Source organism: Garra rufa, chromosome 18, assembly GCF_049309525.1.
Source record: "Garra rufa chromosome 18, GarRuf1.0, whole genome shotgun sequence".
NCBI classification, from domain to species: Eukaryota; Metazoa; Chordata; class Actinopteri; order Cypriniformes; family Cyprinidae; genus Garra; species Garra rufa.
This window is the reverse complement of record NC_133378.1, coordinates 36,411,557-36,429,593: the sequence shown is the minus strand read 5'-3', so window position 1 is coordinate 36,429,593 and position 18,037 is coordinate 36,411,557. Positions and strand designations below refer to the sequence as shown.

The 18,037-nt window shown below is 38.3% G+C and overlaps 1 protein-coding gene across 1 annotated transcript in view; it reads left to right on the top strand.

Moving 5' to 3' along the window:
• Positions 1-16,769, top strand: part of nfatc2a (nuclear factor of activated T cells 2a) — a 48,839-nt gene extending 32,070 nt beyond the window's left edge. Inside the window, exons 7-10 of the mRNA XM_073822936.1 lie at positions 1,018-1,073; positions 1,181-1,313; positions 1,793-2,509; positions 14,841-16,769. Coding sequence (XP_073679037.1) covers positions 1,018-1,073; positions 1,181-1,313; positions 1,793-2,509; positions 14,841-14,896 — 962 coding nt within the window. The 3' untranslated portion in view covers positions 14,897-16,769. The remainder of the gene's footprint in view (positions 1-1,017; positions 1,074-1,180; positions 1,314-1,792; positions 2,510-14,840) is intronic.
• Positions 16,770-18,037: the final 1,268 nt, after the last annotated feature.

Below are 18,037 nucleotides of genomic sequence, written 5' to 3'. Positions count from 1 at the left end.
CAGCAAAGATGGAAACAATTCATGTGCTTTTAAATAGTTTTTCCATCTCTGTTGCAACCGTTTTGGAAGTGTCAAAAATGAATGTACCCATAGTTTTAAGTCATTGGTGTTTGGTGATGAGTTTTTGGCTGCATTTAAAGTTACTCCAGAGATGTTCAGCTGGTATTAGGACTTTCTGCAGACCAGTTAAGTTCTTCCACACTGACAGAATTAATCATTTCTTTTTGAACCTTGCCTTATACACAGAGGCATTGTCATGTTAAAATAGAAAAGGGTCCTGTCAAAGCTGTTGCTATCAAATTAGAAGAACACAATACCTTAGAATAAAATTATATGCTTAAACATTAGGATTTGTACCCATGGAAATTACTACAATAGTCAAACCTGTTCATTAGAATGGGGTGTCCCAATACTTTTGGCAATATAGTGTATATCTAATCATATAATCATACCAAAAAAGTCACAGCATGCTTTTAAAAACTCTGGTCTGTTAAAACTCACTCCCGCTATAATGATTTATACACTTTTAATGTTATATTTTGTAATATTGGCATTGTTTTATATTTGTACTATTGTATATTTTTTCTCATCCAATATTTTGAGGCCTCCCTTGCCTTCTCAGAGGAAACACCCCTGATAGATAGATAGATAGATAGATAGATAGATAGATAGATAGATAGATAGATAGATAGATAGATAGATAGATAGATAGATAGATAGATAGATAGATAGATAGATAAAGTAACATTAAATACAAAAAAGTAACATTAAATTCAAAGGTAGAATTTAAAAAATATGAATAAATACAAATAAACATAATATATAAAAATGAAAAATACAATATATAAGTAAGGGCACTAGATAGATAGATAGATAGATAGATAGATAGATAGATAGATAGATAGATAGATAGATAGATAGATAGATAGATAGATAGATAGATAGATAGATAGATATTACTTAGGCAACCTAATTTTAACTAATTTAATCAACTTTTTTTCATCTTTCTATTTCCAGATGGACAGCAAATTTGGGAATTGGAAGCCACAGTTGACAAAGACAAAAGTCAGGCGGTAAGTCCAGTGCCTGCTTTACATGAATAACTCTACTTCCTATGTTGGGTGCTCTTCTTGTATACTGTTTATAGATGCATCAAATAAAATAATTCTCTCATTCACAGAGCTTGCTATTCATTGAGGTACCTCCATATAGAGACCCATCCATTTGCCATCCTGCCAAAGTCAACTTCTACGTAATAAATGGGAAACGAAAGCGCAGTCAACCGCAGCATTTTACCTACATGCCTCTACCAGGTGTGCTGAATATTTTTGCCCCTGTATCTATAGGGTTTTCAGATGCTTATATGTGACCCTGGACCACAAAACCAGTCTTAAGTAGCACGGGTATATTTGTAGCAATAGCTAAAAATACATTGTATGGGTCAAAATTATAGATTTTTCTTTTTAATGCCAAAAACCAATAGGATATTATGTAAAGATCATGTTCTGTTAAAGATATTTTGTAAATTTCCTACCGTAAATATATCAAATCTTTTTTGATTAGTAATATGCATGGCTAAGAACTTCATTTGGACAGCTTTAAAGGTGATTTTCTCAATATTTGGATTTTTTGCACCCTTATGACTGGTTTTGTGGTCCAGGGTCACATGACCTCAGTTTACATTTAGTTAGCATTTTCCATGATATTAATGCTAATTCCAGGTTTAAAATTGATAAGTCCACCTTGAATACTCCATAGTTATCATGGTTATTCTTTCAATTTACTTTCCTAGTCCCCTCTATTAAGACGGAGCCAGTAGATGAATATGAATCTGGTCGGATGGGTTATTCCATGGTGTCTCCCCAACAGTATTATAACCCTCGTGGTGTCATCACCCCAGAAAGTGGCCTGGTGCCTGGCCTCGTCCCTTGTCAGCAGACTCGCCTGGGCGTTTCCCCTCCGGACCACAGATTTCAGCAGCAGAGCCCAGCCATTATGTACTCCCGTCCTGGAAAGAGCTTGTCAAGCAGTCCTATTTACTCTCAGACGGGGGCCACTATGATTCCAGACTCCCATCGATCAGTTCTGGTCCACACAGGTTCCCCAGCCCAGTCCTCACACCTAGCTGGCCAGCATCCTTCTAACCAGCATTCCTCAATCATCCAGTTTTCTCCCACCAACCACCACCTGCTCAGAGGAGGAGGAGATCCTCCCGCGCCACCACCCCCAGAACATCAACACATCATTTATTGTGAGGGCTACAATCAGCATGGTCCTCCAGCCCCAGGGGCAAACCGTTCACCAGCACCAGCCCAGGCACCTCAGCACCCTCAAAATTACCCCACGGTCATCCAACAACAGCCCTTCCTCCAGAGAGTGGCCAAAGACAGGTCACCTCCCATCCAAGTAGAGCCCCAGAGATGCTCCTCAGCGGAAGAACAGAGAACCAGCGCTCCTGGACGAGTCACAGTCAAGCAGGAGAACTTGGACCAAGCCTATCTTGATGATGGTGAGTAGCTACAGGTTGCTCTTCTGGAGGGCGTTCGTAATTTCGTAAAAGTAAGGATACTGGTTGGGAAGCTTTAAACTGCTTCTTACATCTGCTTCTGTCAATGCCTATGCTTGAAGTGACACATGCTTTCAAATATGTGGTCATAGGAATGCATTGTGAAGAGCCATTCTTTGACAGACAGCATGTTAGTGCACCATTAGAAATGTCCCTGAGCACATTTTGTCTGCTTTCAAACAATAGCAGGAAGTGTGCTTGTCAAGTCTATCTCTTGTTGTCTTAACATTTAGTTTTTCTCAAACATATGACCCAAGGACAGTACGAGACGGTGTGTATTATATAAAGTGGAATGAATGAAAGATCTATTTTGTGCCCATGGCTTTGGAGTATACACTTTCCATTACTCAGGAAGAGTGAAATAGGAATGAATTAGATGGATACGGCTACACATTTCCTTACACACACCCTCTGTTTTGTTACTCAATTTTGTCCAAAATATCACAGGCAAGATATAATGACTTTGAAAATGGCCAAACCACGATGTGGCAGAATACTGGCACAGGAAGGCGTAAGATTCCAGTGTCACTTCTGTAAGGCAATTTGGGAATTCAGGGGGTCTGAGTTTCTCTTGTGATTCATTATGTCTCAAGCAGGGGGTTCCATACGCTCTGTATCTGACAAGGAAATGGGTGCTTTTTCGACCTCACAAATAAAAAAAAAAGAAAAGAAAACTGCACAGCTCCAAAACTTCTTGGACATGTTGACAGTGTTATGATTCGCAAAACATGTACCATGGCAACCCATTGTCAAACTGTGGAATGGGCTGCCTGGGAGAGCTGGGGAAAGCCTCTTTGTTTGTTATGCTTGGCCAGGGCTTCCTTTTGGCCATGCGCCCCCCAATACTGCGGGGGGAATCCGCGAGAGGATTTGCTTTTTTTTCCATAGGTTGCACTCTTGCCAATCTGGAGGACAGAACTCCTATTTGCAGCTGCTGCACTTATCCAGAAAAGCAGCCTGATCTGAACAAGATAGTGATGGGTGGGAGTCCGCAGGAAAGGGAAAGGGCCATGTTGGATGGAAAAACTGAAGCGGATGGGACCGGGAGCCAAAGATGGAATTTCTTCTGCATACTCTAATAGGGTTTCCCTGAGTAAACAGCAACGCTGCAACTGTAGACACATTATTAGAGAGTTACTATGAGATTCCTGGGACCTTAAACCTTTGATCCCCTCTTTTTATGTACGAGAATTTCTGATAGCCCCATTAGAGTTTAACACCACTCTGGTAAACCCATAAAGGTGCCAGTGAATTCCCTCATTAAGGCCCCTTAAAGCAAGGCAGAAACTGCTGAGATTTGTAAACACCTCTGTATAACAGTGGCCACACAGAACAGACTGCTCTTGCAACAGTTTTGGAGTGGTGAAATGACAAAAGCGTAAGAGTGGTAAAGTGGTAACTAACTTACCACTTTATGACTCCAACCAAAAATCATTAAAAATGTAGTGTGTATTGTCGTGGCACAACTATTAGCAGAAGCAATGTGTGAGGTAGCTGTTTTTGTCATTGTGCTCATTGTACTAAAGAGTTGTAACTGTGGGATTGACCCTGCAACATTCAGCATGGTGTTTATAATGAAGCTGGTTGGCCTGATTTATAAACCAGTTTAAACTAGTTGGTTAAGTTAGTTAAGGAGCCTGGGGCTCCAGTTTTGCTTTGAAGAAGTGATGCCGGTAGTACAGACAAAGTCCGGGTCACTGAGAGCAGGAAGGACGACGACCACAAAAAGTCCCAGTTGCTTCTTCTTGCAGAGGTGTCAAGGTGTAGCGATCCACCCACTATCATTTCACCGTTTGATGTCTGCCAAGACCTTCACACACAACCGGTTGTAATATGACTCATGCAGATACATCTGTCTCACTCAGAATTTCGATGGTGGCTTTTGAAGGGGGTATCAGGGTTTCTGTGGTCGGCTTTCTGTATAGAAACTGTACCTTCATCTATTTCATTATGAACATGCATGTTTTGCATTTCTCAATAGCAAGAAAAGGAAGCTAGGTACATCTTTTGTGTGAATTCTAGAGTTTTTGTAATCAACAGCTTCTTTACAAGCTTAACCAGCAAGACTTGTTCAACCAGCTTTGCTGGCAAAGTTTTAGCGATAGTGGTCAACTAACTTGACCAACTAGGCTGGTACCGACCTAGAAATGCACACCAGTCAAAACTGGTCTTTTTTGCCAAGTTTTTTCTAGTTTTCCTTAACTGTTGATTTTAGCTCATCTCCACATGGCTCTTAACAAGTGTTACCCTTGATATAAACACCCAAGCTGGCCTAGAGTTTTTTAGGGTACAACGCTGGCCAATCTTCCAGTGTTCAACTGGCTCAGCTTAGGCTTCCCAGGCTGGAACCAAAGCCTGAGGCAACAAAGTTGAAGTTCTTCCAGCTGGAGAGAGCAGCAGGAATAATTTAGATAGAGCACGTAAGCCGTACACATTAGTTTCAGATCACTTGCATCCAGTTTTGGCCCGTGTGTGCGCCAAGCCATTGGATTTTTGGCTGTAAAAAAGCTGTCCTGATAAGATGTAGCTTTGTTCTTTGAAAGTGGGGTTCGAAATAAGCAGCATCTGTAGTTTGTAGAGTTAAACATGGTGCTGAAGGCAGAGTTGAAAGGAAAGGAGATCTCGATAGTTTGACTTTTGGTTTTGCTCTTTCTAAACTGGTCTGTTTTGGAGGGCAAACAGTCAGACCTGTGGTGTAGACTCTTCCTGTCCTGTACGCTTACACTGTGGCTTTATTATTCGCTTAGCGCTAGTCAGTACCCACCACACACACACACACACACACACACTAACTTGTAGATCATGTGCTGCATGTCTGTTCACTGTTCACTTTTTACAACATGCATCACATTTCTTGCTTTGCTCTGCTATAAACCTTAGTCAGGGTTGGCGCCATCTTTTGGCAACAGTGTTTTGTCTCCAGAAAGACATATTTTCAGTGTTTTATTCAGGGGCGCCGCAAAGGGGGGGGGGGGTTGTAAGTTAGGACAATTCTAAGGGCCCACGCCTTTTAGGGGCCCCCAGAGATCTGCTTTTGTGTGGTGGGGGGGCCCAACCTCATATTTTGTCATAGGGCCCAAAATTGCGAGCTGCGCCCCTGGTTGTATTACCTAAACAAATTACATAAGTGACCCTAAACCACAAAATCAGTCGTAAGTAGCACAGGTATATTTGTAGCAATAGTCAATTATATGGCTCAAAAGTTTTTTTTTTTTTTTTGAAAATTTTGTAAATTTCTTACAGTAAATATATCAAACCTAATCTTTGAGTGGTAATATACATTGATAAAAACTTCATTCGGACAACTTTCTCAATATTTAGATTTTTTGCACCTTTAGATTCCAGATTTTAAAATAGCTGTATCTCAGCCAAATATTGTCCTATCCTAACTAAACCATACATCAGTGGGAAGCTTATTTATTCAGCTTTTGGGTGATGTATACATCACAAAAAAGGACCCTTATGACTGGATTTGTGGGCCAGTGTCACATAAAAGGTACTCAGTTTCTATTTACTTATAATTTTGTTGCCCTAAACCATACTTTTTCGTTGAGCCGTTTCCATCATAAGGACTTTTGACTGGTGGATTACAGGTTTTATTATACTTTGAGACATTTGGTCCCCACAATGTTGGCAAAGCCTGTTCCACATTTACATGCAGTACCTTAGACTTAATTCTTTTTATATAAAGCAAATAATGACTACAGCCTAACGCTACACCTAAAAGAACACTTTTCACATTTAGTGTCCTCAAGTATAGCTGAGTATATGCGCGCGCACACATAGTGGAGACTGAGTCATCTACTATGCTCTGTCTTGCCCTCCAACATTGGTTTGTAAACAAGCGTTCTGATTGGCCAAGGTCTCTCCAGCCAGACACTCACTTATTATACCGCTCAGTCTGTACACTTCCTTTAGAGCTCTAAAACCATCAGTGTGTGCCAACCCTTCATTACTTTCCCTATAAGCCTTCTGTCCTGTACATTGCATGGGTGTCTAAGAAAACTTCATTTAGATGTGTGTTATATTTCTAAGTGATTTTGATTGTTTGGGGATTTTTCTTTCGGATCATTACGAAACCATCAAGCAACCACCCTAACGGCCATGCAGCGATGTGCTAAAAGCCACATCAGCAAGTATTGCTCAGCGAAGCACCTAGGAAATCTAGTTTCTTACTGCTGTTACTTATCAAAGAAGTCCAGCTTCTTTTAAGCTGTTACATATACGGATCTGCAGTCTGCGATGGCTGCAGGGCCTCGTGTTCAGTTTTTTACTCGCTGATAAAGCACCTCAGCATCCCGCTGCCACCAGTTTATTCCCCTCTCGTCTGTTCTTCATTACTCTCGGAGGGAAAAACAGATGTCATCCACGTAGAGCTCCCGATTAAAACCGCAAGGCTTTCTTGATTGCGCTGTTATAGATTCTACTGAAAAGAAAAACGGTTTTAATTTGAGCCTGATCACGGCAATTACAAATTTCCTGAATAATGCATTTTTGTATTAAATATTTGATTGTTTATAAAAATTATGTATTTATTTATTTTAAAATTTAGTGATTCAAGATGATTCATAAAACTTTATTGTATCTGAGCTGGTCTAAACATTTCATGCTGTGTTTAAGCTGTTTATTTTCAGTTTAGACTTTCATATCTGTGGCATTGTGTGTATTACACAATCAAAGCTTCAAATAGGGAAATCATTTGAACGTTGAGTTCCTTCTCCTCTAACGCAAGCTATGACCACAACAAATACTGTTTGTTAAAATCTTTCAGTGTTTCATCTAATTCTTAAGCATACCTTTTCCAAAACCTGTGCATTTTTACTGTTTGACATTGCTGTGGTGTTGCACTTCAAAGACCAAGCACTATAGCTTGTTGGTTGCATGTTTGTTACTACATAGTATTGCATTGCACAACTTGCTTTATTGGGTTTCATTATTAAAGAGATAGTTCACCCAAAAATGACAATTCTGTAATTAATTACTCACCCTCATGTTGTTCCAAACCCGTAAGACCTTTATTCTTCTTCAGAACAAAAATTAAGATATTTTTGATGAAATCCGACAGCTTTCTGTGCCTGACAACAATGCAACTACCAGGTTCAAGGCACAGAAGGTAGTAAGGACATTGTTAAAATAGGCCCTGGCCAAGCATATCAAATGATTTTATTCAGCAATTTCTTCTCATAAGATTAAGGTTGAACCACTGATGTCATTTGAACTATTTTATTATGTCCTAACTGCTTTTACAGACTCTGAAAGCTCTCAGATTTCATATATATTTTGTATATTTGTAGCAATAGCCAAAAATACAACCATACATCAATGGAAAGCTTATTTAATCAATTAAAAAAAAGTACCCTTATGATCGGTATTGTGGTCCAGGGTTACAAATGTCTTAGGGTGTGTTCACACTTTGATTAAAACGAACTCAATTTGCTCACAGTGCGTTTTATTTGAGTAAGGGTGAACGCTGCTGTCCTAACCCTGGTACGCACCAAACAAGCGGACAGAGACCGTTTAAAAGATGGGTCTCGATCCACTTTCAAACAAACTCTGGTGTGGTTCGAATGAAATATAAATGCAACACGGACCAAATAATTCTAAATGAACCAAAAACAGTGACAAGATGCGACTCTATGCAACATGATTTCACAAAGGGAACAGGCGGTGTATTCAAAACAAAAATAAGCACAGGGCAAACATGGAGCAACGAAGAGGTAAAGTGCCTTTTATGAGCTTTTTGTGGTGAAAATAAGCTTTATGAGCGCTTTAATCCAGCAGATGATATTAGGTTTATTCCTCTTAAAGTGGTTTAAGTTGAACACACATTTTCCTGCTGTTTGGAGTGTTCAGCACGTCATTCAACCCAACCAATCAGGTTGTAAACATATCGCTATGCCAGTGTGAATGCTAAGTGGACCAGGATCAAATGTGTCATTTTCCTTTTTGGTCCAGACCAAATCAACCAAACGAACCGAACTACAAGTGTGAACACACCCTTAATCCATGTTCTGAAGATGAACAAAGGTCTTAAGGGTTTGCAACGACATGAGGGTGAATAATTATTGACAGAATTTTCATTTTTGCGTGAACTATGCATTTAAATGTGTGCTAAATATTTAAAGGGGTCCTATTATGCTCTTTTACAAAGTCTTTATTTTGTTTTGGGGTGCACTAGAACATGCTCTCATGCTTGGTGGTTCGAAAAAACGCATAATTTTTCACATAATTTACATTATCACAATAGGTTTCTCCCCAGGCTGGCACAAATGGCTCGATTAGTTCTGGGTTTGACGAATGTCCACCTTCCGAAAAACGAAATGTGATCTGATTGGTTAGCAGTCCCACTGGGTTACGATTGGCAAACAGCTTAGATGGCATTTCAGTCCATCCAGGCCCTTCCCAAAGCAGCAAGTTCCGTGTACAACTGCGCAAGCTAGATTAAATTGATTCTTACGTTTTAAATATGGATATTTTTCTTACAAAAACACATCGGATCGCTAAAGGAGGCTTTTACTGAACCCCCCGGAGCCACGTGAGGCACTTTTTATTATGGATCGACTTGGAGCACTGTGGAACTCTAGTCCAGTGGTTTTCAATCCTGGTCCTGGGGACCCATTGCTCTGCACATTTTGTATGTATCCCTTATCTGACACACTCAGTTAAGTACATGGATCTCTCTCCTAATGAGCTGATGATCTGTATCAGGTGTGTTAAATAAGAGAGACACACAAAATGTGCAGAGCAGTGGGTCCCCAGGACCAGGATTGAAAACCACTGCTCTAGTCTATGCTGTTGAGAGTGCCAGGATCATTTTTAATACAACTTCCGATTGCATTCATATGTACCTTAGTCTCAGCCTCAGACGTCACGCCCACGGAACGTTGGTTAAACGTCTGATGCATATGGTACACTTAACTGGAAACTCTTCAGTAATGTTGAAGTCGTCATCTGATTAGTTGAATTTGATCGGATTTCCGGGAGATGCGAGAGGCTGCATGGAGGGTGAGTAAATAATACGCTACAATACTGTTGGTCCTATTGTCAGCCTGCGAGATCGCCGATACATGATATTAGCATTATTGTGCTCATTTGTTTAATTATTACATGCCCGAAACCAGCTCCAGCATAAGGCTAGTGAAGCTATCTACACTGTATGATGAATAAATCTCTCGCCACACACTACATACGTCTACGGCACGGGCCTGACGCGGCAACCGATGATTGTCCCTCTAGTCAATGCTTGTGTTTACATCCATACCGCACACGTTAACATAGTGGCTCCAGCGCAGCTACCGGAGCAGTCCATGGACCATTTAGTCAATGCTTGCGTTTATACGAGCCACCCTGCGGTTCGTTGAAACATCCCAGAAGCGGCTGTCCATGGTACAACGCTAAAGTTAGGCAAATCCCCCACCCATCAACAATTCAAATTTCTGTAGGCGGGACTTATTTGAATGATATTCTAACGGACCGTGTTGTGACATCATAGCATCTGGAAAATAAACACTGTAGTCCAAAGGAGCTGTTCGTTGTAGTTCTTAAAAATGGATTTTTTAAAAACTAAATATCTCCCTTTGGAGTGGACTTTGAGATTTGTAACTTTGTAGATCGCGTTTATACCCGAACATACACACCACACACCGGCTAAAATTCAAAAAGTGAAAAAGCATAATAGAACCCTTTTAAACTGGCTATCATTAATTCAAAGACATACTGTAAGGATCTATACACTACACCTGTTATTCCAGCACATCCATCATTACAAACAGCATGGCACTGTGTATTGTAGTAGTGATGACTTGTGCTCTAGGTTTCCAGGCCGAAGTGTCTTGTCCTGATAGTATACAACACTGAGGATGTGGCCAATCAGGTTAAACCACATTATCTTCATGCTGTAGAGTTTTTAAACCAAAGTCTGCATGACGGTGTGCAGTTCAGCAGCTGAACTTCACTGAGTGAGTGAAAGGTGAACGGTGAACAGATTTCATGTAATAAATGGAATCTCTTGTCCTAAACCAACTTATTTGAACATGCTGCTACAGTGCACATGCAGTACTGTGGTGATTGGGAAAAAGAAACGTGCATTTATAAGACCAACTTCTTGTCAATTTCTCATCATTTTGAATCACTGAATTTGTCATCGTTTTGCTCAACGCTTAACACATACAGAGTTTAGAGGTGTTTTCCCAAATTCATTTGATTTGATCTTACCTGTGACCTTTGTTCATGTCTGAGTTGTGGCTAGACTTGAGTTGATGTGTGGTGGTGTTGTGATTGTGTTAACAGCCCCACGCACCCTGCTGCTATTCTTAGAATGAAGAGGCAGTAAAAGTTTCCATTAATGCCCCCCTGTAAAAAAGAAAAAAGAAAAAAAAGAGTAACAGCAGGAAGTAATGGCCAATGCAAGGGCTTCGCTCAACCTGTTGTGTCAGATGATTCCCTTCCACCTAGTGACTGTTTAGTGTCATTGCAGGTTAACATGTGAAAGTGATTATTACACGATGTGCAAAAGTTCATTTTTGTAACATATGTATGTAGAGATGGAGAACTGGGTAGTAAATGAATACAGCAGATGTAATCTGGACTACGTAATCATATTCTAAAAACTAAGTACTTGTAATTAAGTTGCATTTTAAAATAAGACGACAGTTACTTATTTATTGATTGCATGATCACATATTATTCACACAGTAACAATAAATTATTTAGATTTTTATTGTTTTCCCCTGTTTCCTCTTTTAATTCTTTTTAATGATCCCTCTAATTGCTTACTGCTTAATTTTTAGGTTTATTTACATTGCATCAACTATTGATGAACACATTTAACCATATATGATCAAATTTAAATATACATATAAATTCTATATCATTATATATTATCTATATTATAAATATATTCATTAAATATTAAATATTTAAATATACACTACCAGTCAAAAGTTTTTGAACAGTAGGATTTTTAATGTTTTTAAAGAAGTTTCTTTTGCTCACCAAGCCTGCATTTATTTGATTCGAAGTACAGCAAAACAGTACAAATTTTGAAATATTTGTACTATATTTAAAATAACTGTTTTCTGTTTGTATTTTAAAATGTAATTCATTCCTGTGATGCAAAGCATCATCATCATTACTCCAGAAATAATTCTAATATGCTGATTTGATGTTCAAGAAACATTTTTTTTAAAATATGTTTTTGTTATCAATATTTAAAAGAGTAGAGTTTCTTTTCAGGATTCTTTGATTAATAGAAAGATCCAAAGATCAGCATTTTTGTAACAGTATACACTATACCATTTAAAAGCTTTTTTTTTTTTTTTTTTTAGTAGAGATGCTCCGATCAGCATTTTTGGGGCCAATCACCGATTACCGATCACCGAGATCATGATCTGCCGATTGCCGATCACAGAATGGCAGGGGAATTGGAATCTTTATCTATAATCTAGCAGAGTTTGCACCATTTATAGAAATGAAACTAACTCTATATTGAAAAAAACTGTAGAAATAGGCTACAGTCAAGATCTTGAAGAACCACCAAGTTAGGGTTGTAGACGATAGTATAGTGTATCGACGATAGTTAGAGATATCGCCAATTGCTGATGCCTTCCCTGCAGAAAAAAACAGCATATGCTGGTTAGGTATGTTTTGGTGCTGGGATGCTGGTTTTAGCTGGTTTATGCTGGTCCTTTGCTGGTTAATGCTGGTCCTTTGCTGGTTTATACTGGTCCTTGACCAGCAACTTGACCAGCATAAACCAGCAAAGGACCAGCATAAACCAGCTAAAACCAGCATCCCAGCACCAAAACATACCTAACCAGCATATGCTGTTTTTTTCAGCAGGGTTTGATGATAGCAAGACGATTATTATTATTATCCGTAAAAAAGGCGCCTAACTTTAGCGATGCAGTGCAGAGAGTCGGTTCTAGGATGCTTCAGAAACTTGCGTGGTATAAACACACGCATAGAGTGGCCACTTCGCCTTAACGCGCCGCATGGGGAAGAGATTTATTTATATTAAAGTGCACCTCGCATTAGTCTAGGCTATGTTCTTTGCTTGTTATCTCTGCTTTTGAAGATGATATAAGGATTATATTATCCAGCATTGCAGTCATTAGGATAAAGGTAGTAAAATGTGGTTTAGGCTGAATTAAATAACATATATCAGAATCCGTCTGTATATAGGAAACATAAACATTCACCTCAGTAACATCTATGTGCGTTAATTAGAATTACGATGTGATAAAATGGCGTTAAACATACGCACGTGAATTACACGAGCACCAACATGAACTGATGACAACAATCAGACATACAGCGGTGACATTATTGCAATATGACGGGTATAGAAAGATACATTCATTTACATTCAAGCACCCACATTCACCACTCACTGAAGATAGCAGAGAATGAAACCGAAAGTAAACTTGAACTTCTCCGCCAAAACTAGTAAGCGCTCTGTACACGCACAAGTCACATGCCCAATAAAAAGACTACCCTTACAAAACTAATAAATAATTTAGTACTCATGTTGCATGTTGCCCCTGGTAAGCTCCGCTCTGCTGTTGTGAAAAAGTCCCGCGAGTAATTTACATCAAGTGATCGGCTTTTTTGATCGGCGCTTTTGGGGTTCGCCGATCAAGCTATTTTTAGCCAATATCGGCCGATCATGATCGGTGGCCGATCAATCAGAGCATCACTATTTTTCGAAATTAATACTTTTATTTAGAAAGGATGCTTTAAATTGATCAAGAGTGATGATAAAGACATATATTTATAATGTTACTTTTATTTCAGATAAATGCTGCTTCTGAGCTTTCTGTTCATCAAAGAAATTTTCAAAATTGTACTGTTTTTTTCTGTACTTTAGATCAAATAAATGCAGACTTGGTGAGCAGAAGTATGGAAGCCCATTTCCACCACTGAATAAAAAATAAAAAAGGTAATTGCGACTTTTTATCTCACAATTCTGACTTTTTTTTTCTCCCAATTGCGAGTTTACATATCACAATTCTGACTTTTTATCTCAGAATTGCATCATATAAATGCAATTCTGACTTTTTTTTTTACAGAACTGTGAGATATAAATGCACAATTGCGAATTTTAAAGTCAGAATTGCTGGATATAAAGTCCAGTTCTGAGGAGAAAAACAGACTGAGATGTTCACAGAGTTGCGAGTTTATATCTCACAATTTTGACTACTTTCATTACGAGGTTATATCATGCAATTCTGACTTTATAACTTGCAATTGCGTCTTTATTTCACACAATTCTGACTTAATTTCTCAGAATTGCACATTTATATCATGCAATTCTGACTTTACAACTCACAGTTGCAACTTTATTTTTCAGAATTGCAAGTTTATATCACACAGTTTTGACTTAATTTCTCAGAACTGCACATTTGTATCAATTCAGACTTTATATCACGCAATTCTGATTTTTTAACTCGCAATTGTGAGTTTATATCTCAAAATGGTGAGAACTTTTTTTTTTAATTCAGTGGTGGAAACAGGCTTCCATACAGAAGACTTTTTTAAAAAACATTGTGAAGCTTACTATTCACAAACTTTTGACTGGTAGAGTATGTGTCAATTATAAATGTACTTAAAGGGATAGTTCGAAATTGGATGTTTATCTGCTTACCCCCAGGGCATCCAAGATGTAGGCCTCTATGTTTCTTCAGTAGAACACAAATGAAGATTTTTAACTCAAACCGTTGCAGTCTGTCAGTCATATAATGACACTCAATGGTTATCGAATCTTTAAGAGTAAAAAAAAACATACACAGACAAAGCCAAATTAAACCCTGCGGCTTGTGAAGATACACTGAGGTCTTAACGAGCAGTCTGTGCAAAAAACTGAACAGTATTTATATTATTAGAAACTAAGTAGAACCTTGCGATGGATCAGAGGTAAATAATTCAGTTTCTTGCACAGACTGATCGTTATGTCTCAAGACCTCAATGTATCGTCACGAGTCGCAGGGTTTAATTTTGTTTTGTCTGTGTATTGTTTTTTTTACTCTTAAAGATTTGGTAACCATTGACATGCATTATATGACTGACAGACTGCAACGGTTTGAGTTAAAAATCTTCATTTGTGTTCTACTGAAGAAACAAAGTCACCTACATCTTGGATGCCCTGCGGGTAAGCAGATAAACACCACATTTTAATTTTTGGGTGAACGATCCCTTTAAATAAACTATTGAATATTGCACAAAAGTTTTCTCTTTTCATTTCTAAACACGTTCTTCTTTTCTGTCATTTCTGTAGTGAACGAGATCATAAGGAAGGATCTGACAGGAGTGCCTGGCAGGGGTCAGACATAGAGGAAACCCCTATTTGGGAAGCACGCCGGACCCCTGGAGTGTCCACAGTGGCCCTGCGTATCACCGTTTCCCAGCCTTCGGCACCACATGTGAGATCAGCAACAGCAACATCAGCAGCGATGCCCTGGCCTAGGCAAGTGTCACCCCTGACAAAAACTGGATCATGGACCACATTTACCCGAACATCCATCTCAGTCAACTCCAGGAACTGCAGCGTGTTGATGTGCACATGGTATTGAATTTCCCTGCTATTATTTGACTTTTGAAACCCGTCCAATGTTGATCTCATATGTCAAAGTTGTCAGAGCCTTGAGCCTTCGTAAACAGTTTGGATTGGACAGGTGGAGTTAAATCAGTTTTTTCCTTCTTGTGGGTTTTTTTATTCCATAGCCTTTTGACTCACATAAATGAACTCACTCAGATTAGTGTATTTGGAGCAATAACCTCATCATCTGCGAGACTAAACCATTACCGTCCGTCATATTCTCCAAAACAAGAGGTTTGCACATACTTCTGAATGGAAAGTGGATACATCAAACCGCTGACAGATTTGACTAGGAATTAGTTGTTTTTGTATCAATCCAAATTTTCTGAATGAAAAAGCCTTAATATTTTCAGTGACTATAAGCAAATGCACTGTTCATGAAGGGAATTCTTAAAAACAGCGTATGCACTTCTTGTCAGCGAATGATATTTTATTTAAAGTTTCATGTAGATGTTAAGCAAATACAGCTAAGAAACCAATGAAGTGATATTTTCTTTTTTGTGATTTTGTGTTTTTAACATCTGTGCCTTTTCCAAAAGTGCTGTCATTCTACTAAATGTAGAACAAGCGAACCAAAAATGTACCTTGTGTCAAGTCAGAGCCTGTGCCCTGCACTAAAACTGTATGATTATCTTTTTTTTTATACTCATGGTTGTACCAGTTACATTTGTTCTACTTATGAATATACAACACTTGTCCCATATTAAAATTTAGATTAGCTGTATTGCAGATCTCTCTCATGGAGGATTTTTTAAAACCGCAACTGCTTTGCTTTTATGATATGTGTTTAGATTTTGTGTGTAAATGTAAAACATTCAAAATGTGGAAATCATTTTCTGTATTTATACTTACAGTAGATACTGTTTGCATGTTTCCGTAACACATTGTGTCTCATTCATTTTCCTATTTTAATAGAAACTGACAAAAAGTGCATTTATTGAAGTAACAAACTAATTTTGGACAAGCGTCTTTCTGAAAATATTTTTGGAAGCAATCCTGCCCACTTAAAAAAAGTATATTTTTGTATGCCTTTACAATTTTGGCTGAGGTATAAATTAATAATTCATTTTAAGTATTACAGTATCTAACATTTATTTTTGCAGCACATTGTAAAAAGAGTGATGCTAATGTTTTGATGGAGCTGTTTTTTCAGTGTACAGTGGGCATAACAAAACACCTATATTCAGAATGTAAACGTTTTCTTTTTACTGTAAATAGATTGCCTTAAAAGTGTATAGACTGTTTCTATAATTTTTATTTTTTAGAATCCGATAGTCGAAATAGGAAGAGAATATTTATATGAACTGAATCAGTTGTTCTCTTGCCATTTAATATCTTATAATAACCAAGGCTCTGGGTATATCTGAACTGCCAAAGCTTTTGCTGCGTAAAGACAAATCGCATTTAAAATTTATATATATATATATATATATATATGTATATATATATATAAATGTAAGACTGTCAATGCCAAAAGAGAGACCAATTCTATTTTTATTTCATTAGCTTTTCATGATCATATTCATGTTTTGGTTTAAGCATGTCTAACCGACGTGTTGATGTTGTTTGTCAAATAAAGCCTACTAGCTGAGAACATGAGCAATAAAACTGAAGCTTTCAAGAGATTCTCTTTTGCTTGTGTGAATTTTTATACATTCATCTTCAAGATTCTTCTTCCTAATATGTCTTTGTATATTAAAATAAAGTTTGAAACATGAAGTTAAAGTTAAAAACATGCAATCAAATAATTCATAATGTCTTTACATTTCCTCTTTTGAAACCAGTGAGCTGTGGTTTAAAGCAAAACTGTATTTGTGATGAAAATGCTAAGAATATTTATATATATATATGCAACTTTTATTGATGAAGACAAGGTGCTTAGTAACGTAAATTAATGACTTTTGGTGAACGGGTAGAAAAGACTCGAGTCACTCGACTCAAAATGTCCACCTCTAAACACCAGTTGTGAAATACAAATACCACCGCTGAAGTATGGATTTGAGTGACTTTTTGCTTTTATTAAACGGCAGCAACACAATAAACTCCGAATTAATCGTTTGGACAGTTCACTCTCGCATTCAATCATTTGGTGCAGTTTTAAAACAACTTATTTCACGATGTAAAACAGTTACAGCAAGCTGTAGATCGCATAAACGCCAATGTATTTTAATTTATTATCATAAATTAAAGAGTGAAGAGTAAACAATTCTGCCAAGTAAAATTAATGTGTCGTCCGAACGTGTCTCATCCAATTAAAAAATAGAGTCAGTGCGATGTTCGATTCGGCGAGTGAGTCGGTTCCTCTCAATGAAGCAGTCAAACGGGAGAATGGTTTAAATTGGTTCACGATTCAATTATTAACACAGCGCTCAGACTGAATCACTCGGGTGCGATGTTCGATTCGGCGAGTGAGTCGGTTCCTCTTAATGAATCAGTCAAACGGGAGAATGGTCTAAACCGATTCGCGATTCAATTATTAACACAGAGCTCAGACTGAATCGCTCGGGTGCAATGTTCTATTCGGCGAGTGAGTCGGTTTCTCTCAATGAATTGGTAAAGCAGGAGAAAGGTTTGAATCAATTCACAATTCAATAATCAACACAGCACTCAGACTGAATCACTCGGGTGTGATATTCGATTCGGCGAGTGAGTCTGTTCCTCTCAATGAATCGGTCAAACGGAAGAACGGTCTGACTCGGTTTACGATTCAATAATCAACTCAGCACTCAGACTGAATCGCTTGGGTGCAATGTTCGATTCGGCGAGTGAGTCGGTTCCTCTCAATGAATCAGTCAAGCAGAAGAACGGTCTGAATCGGTATACGATTCAATAATCAACACAGCGCTCAGACTGAATCGCTCGGGTGCGATGTTCGA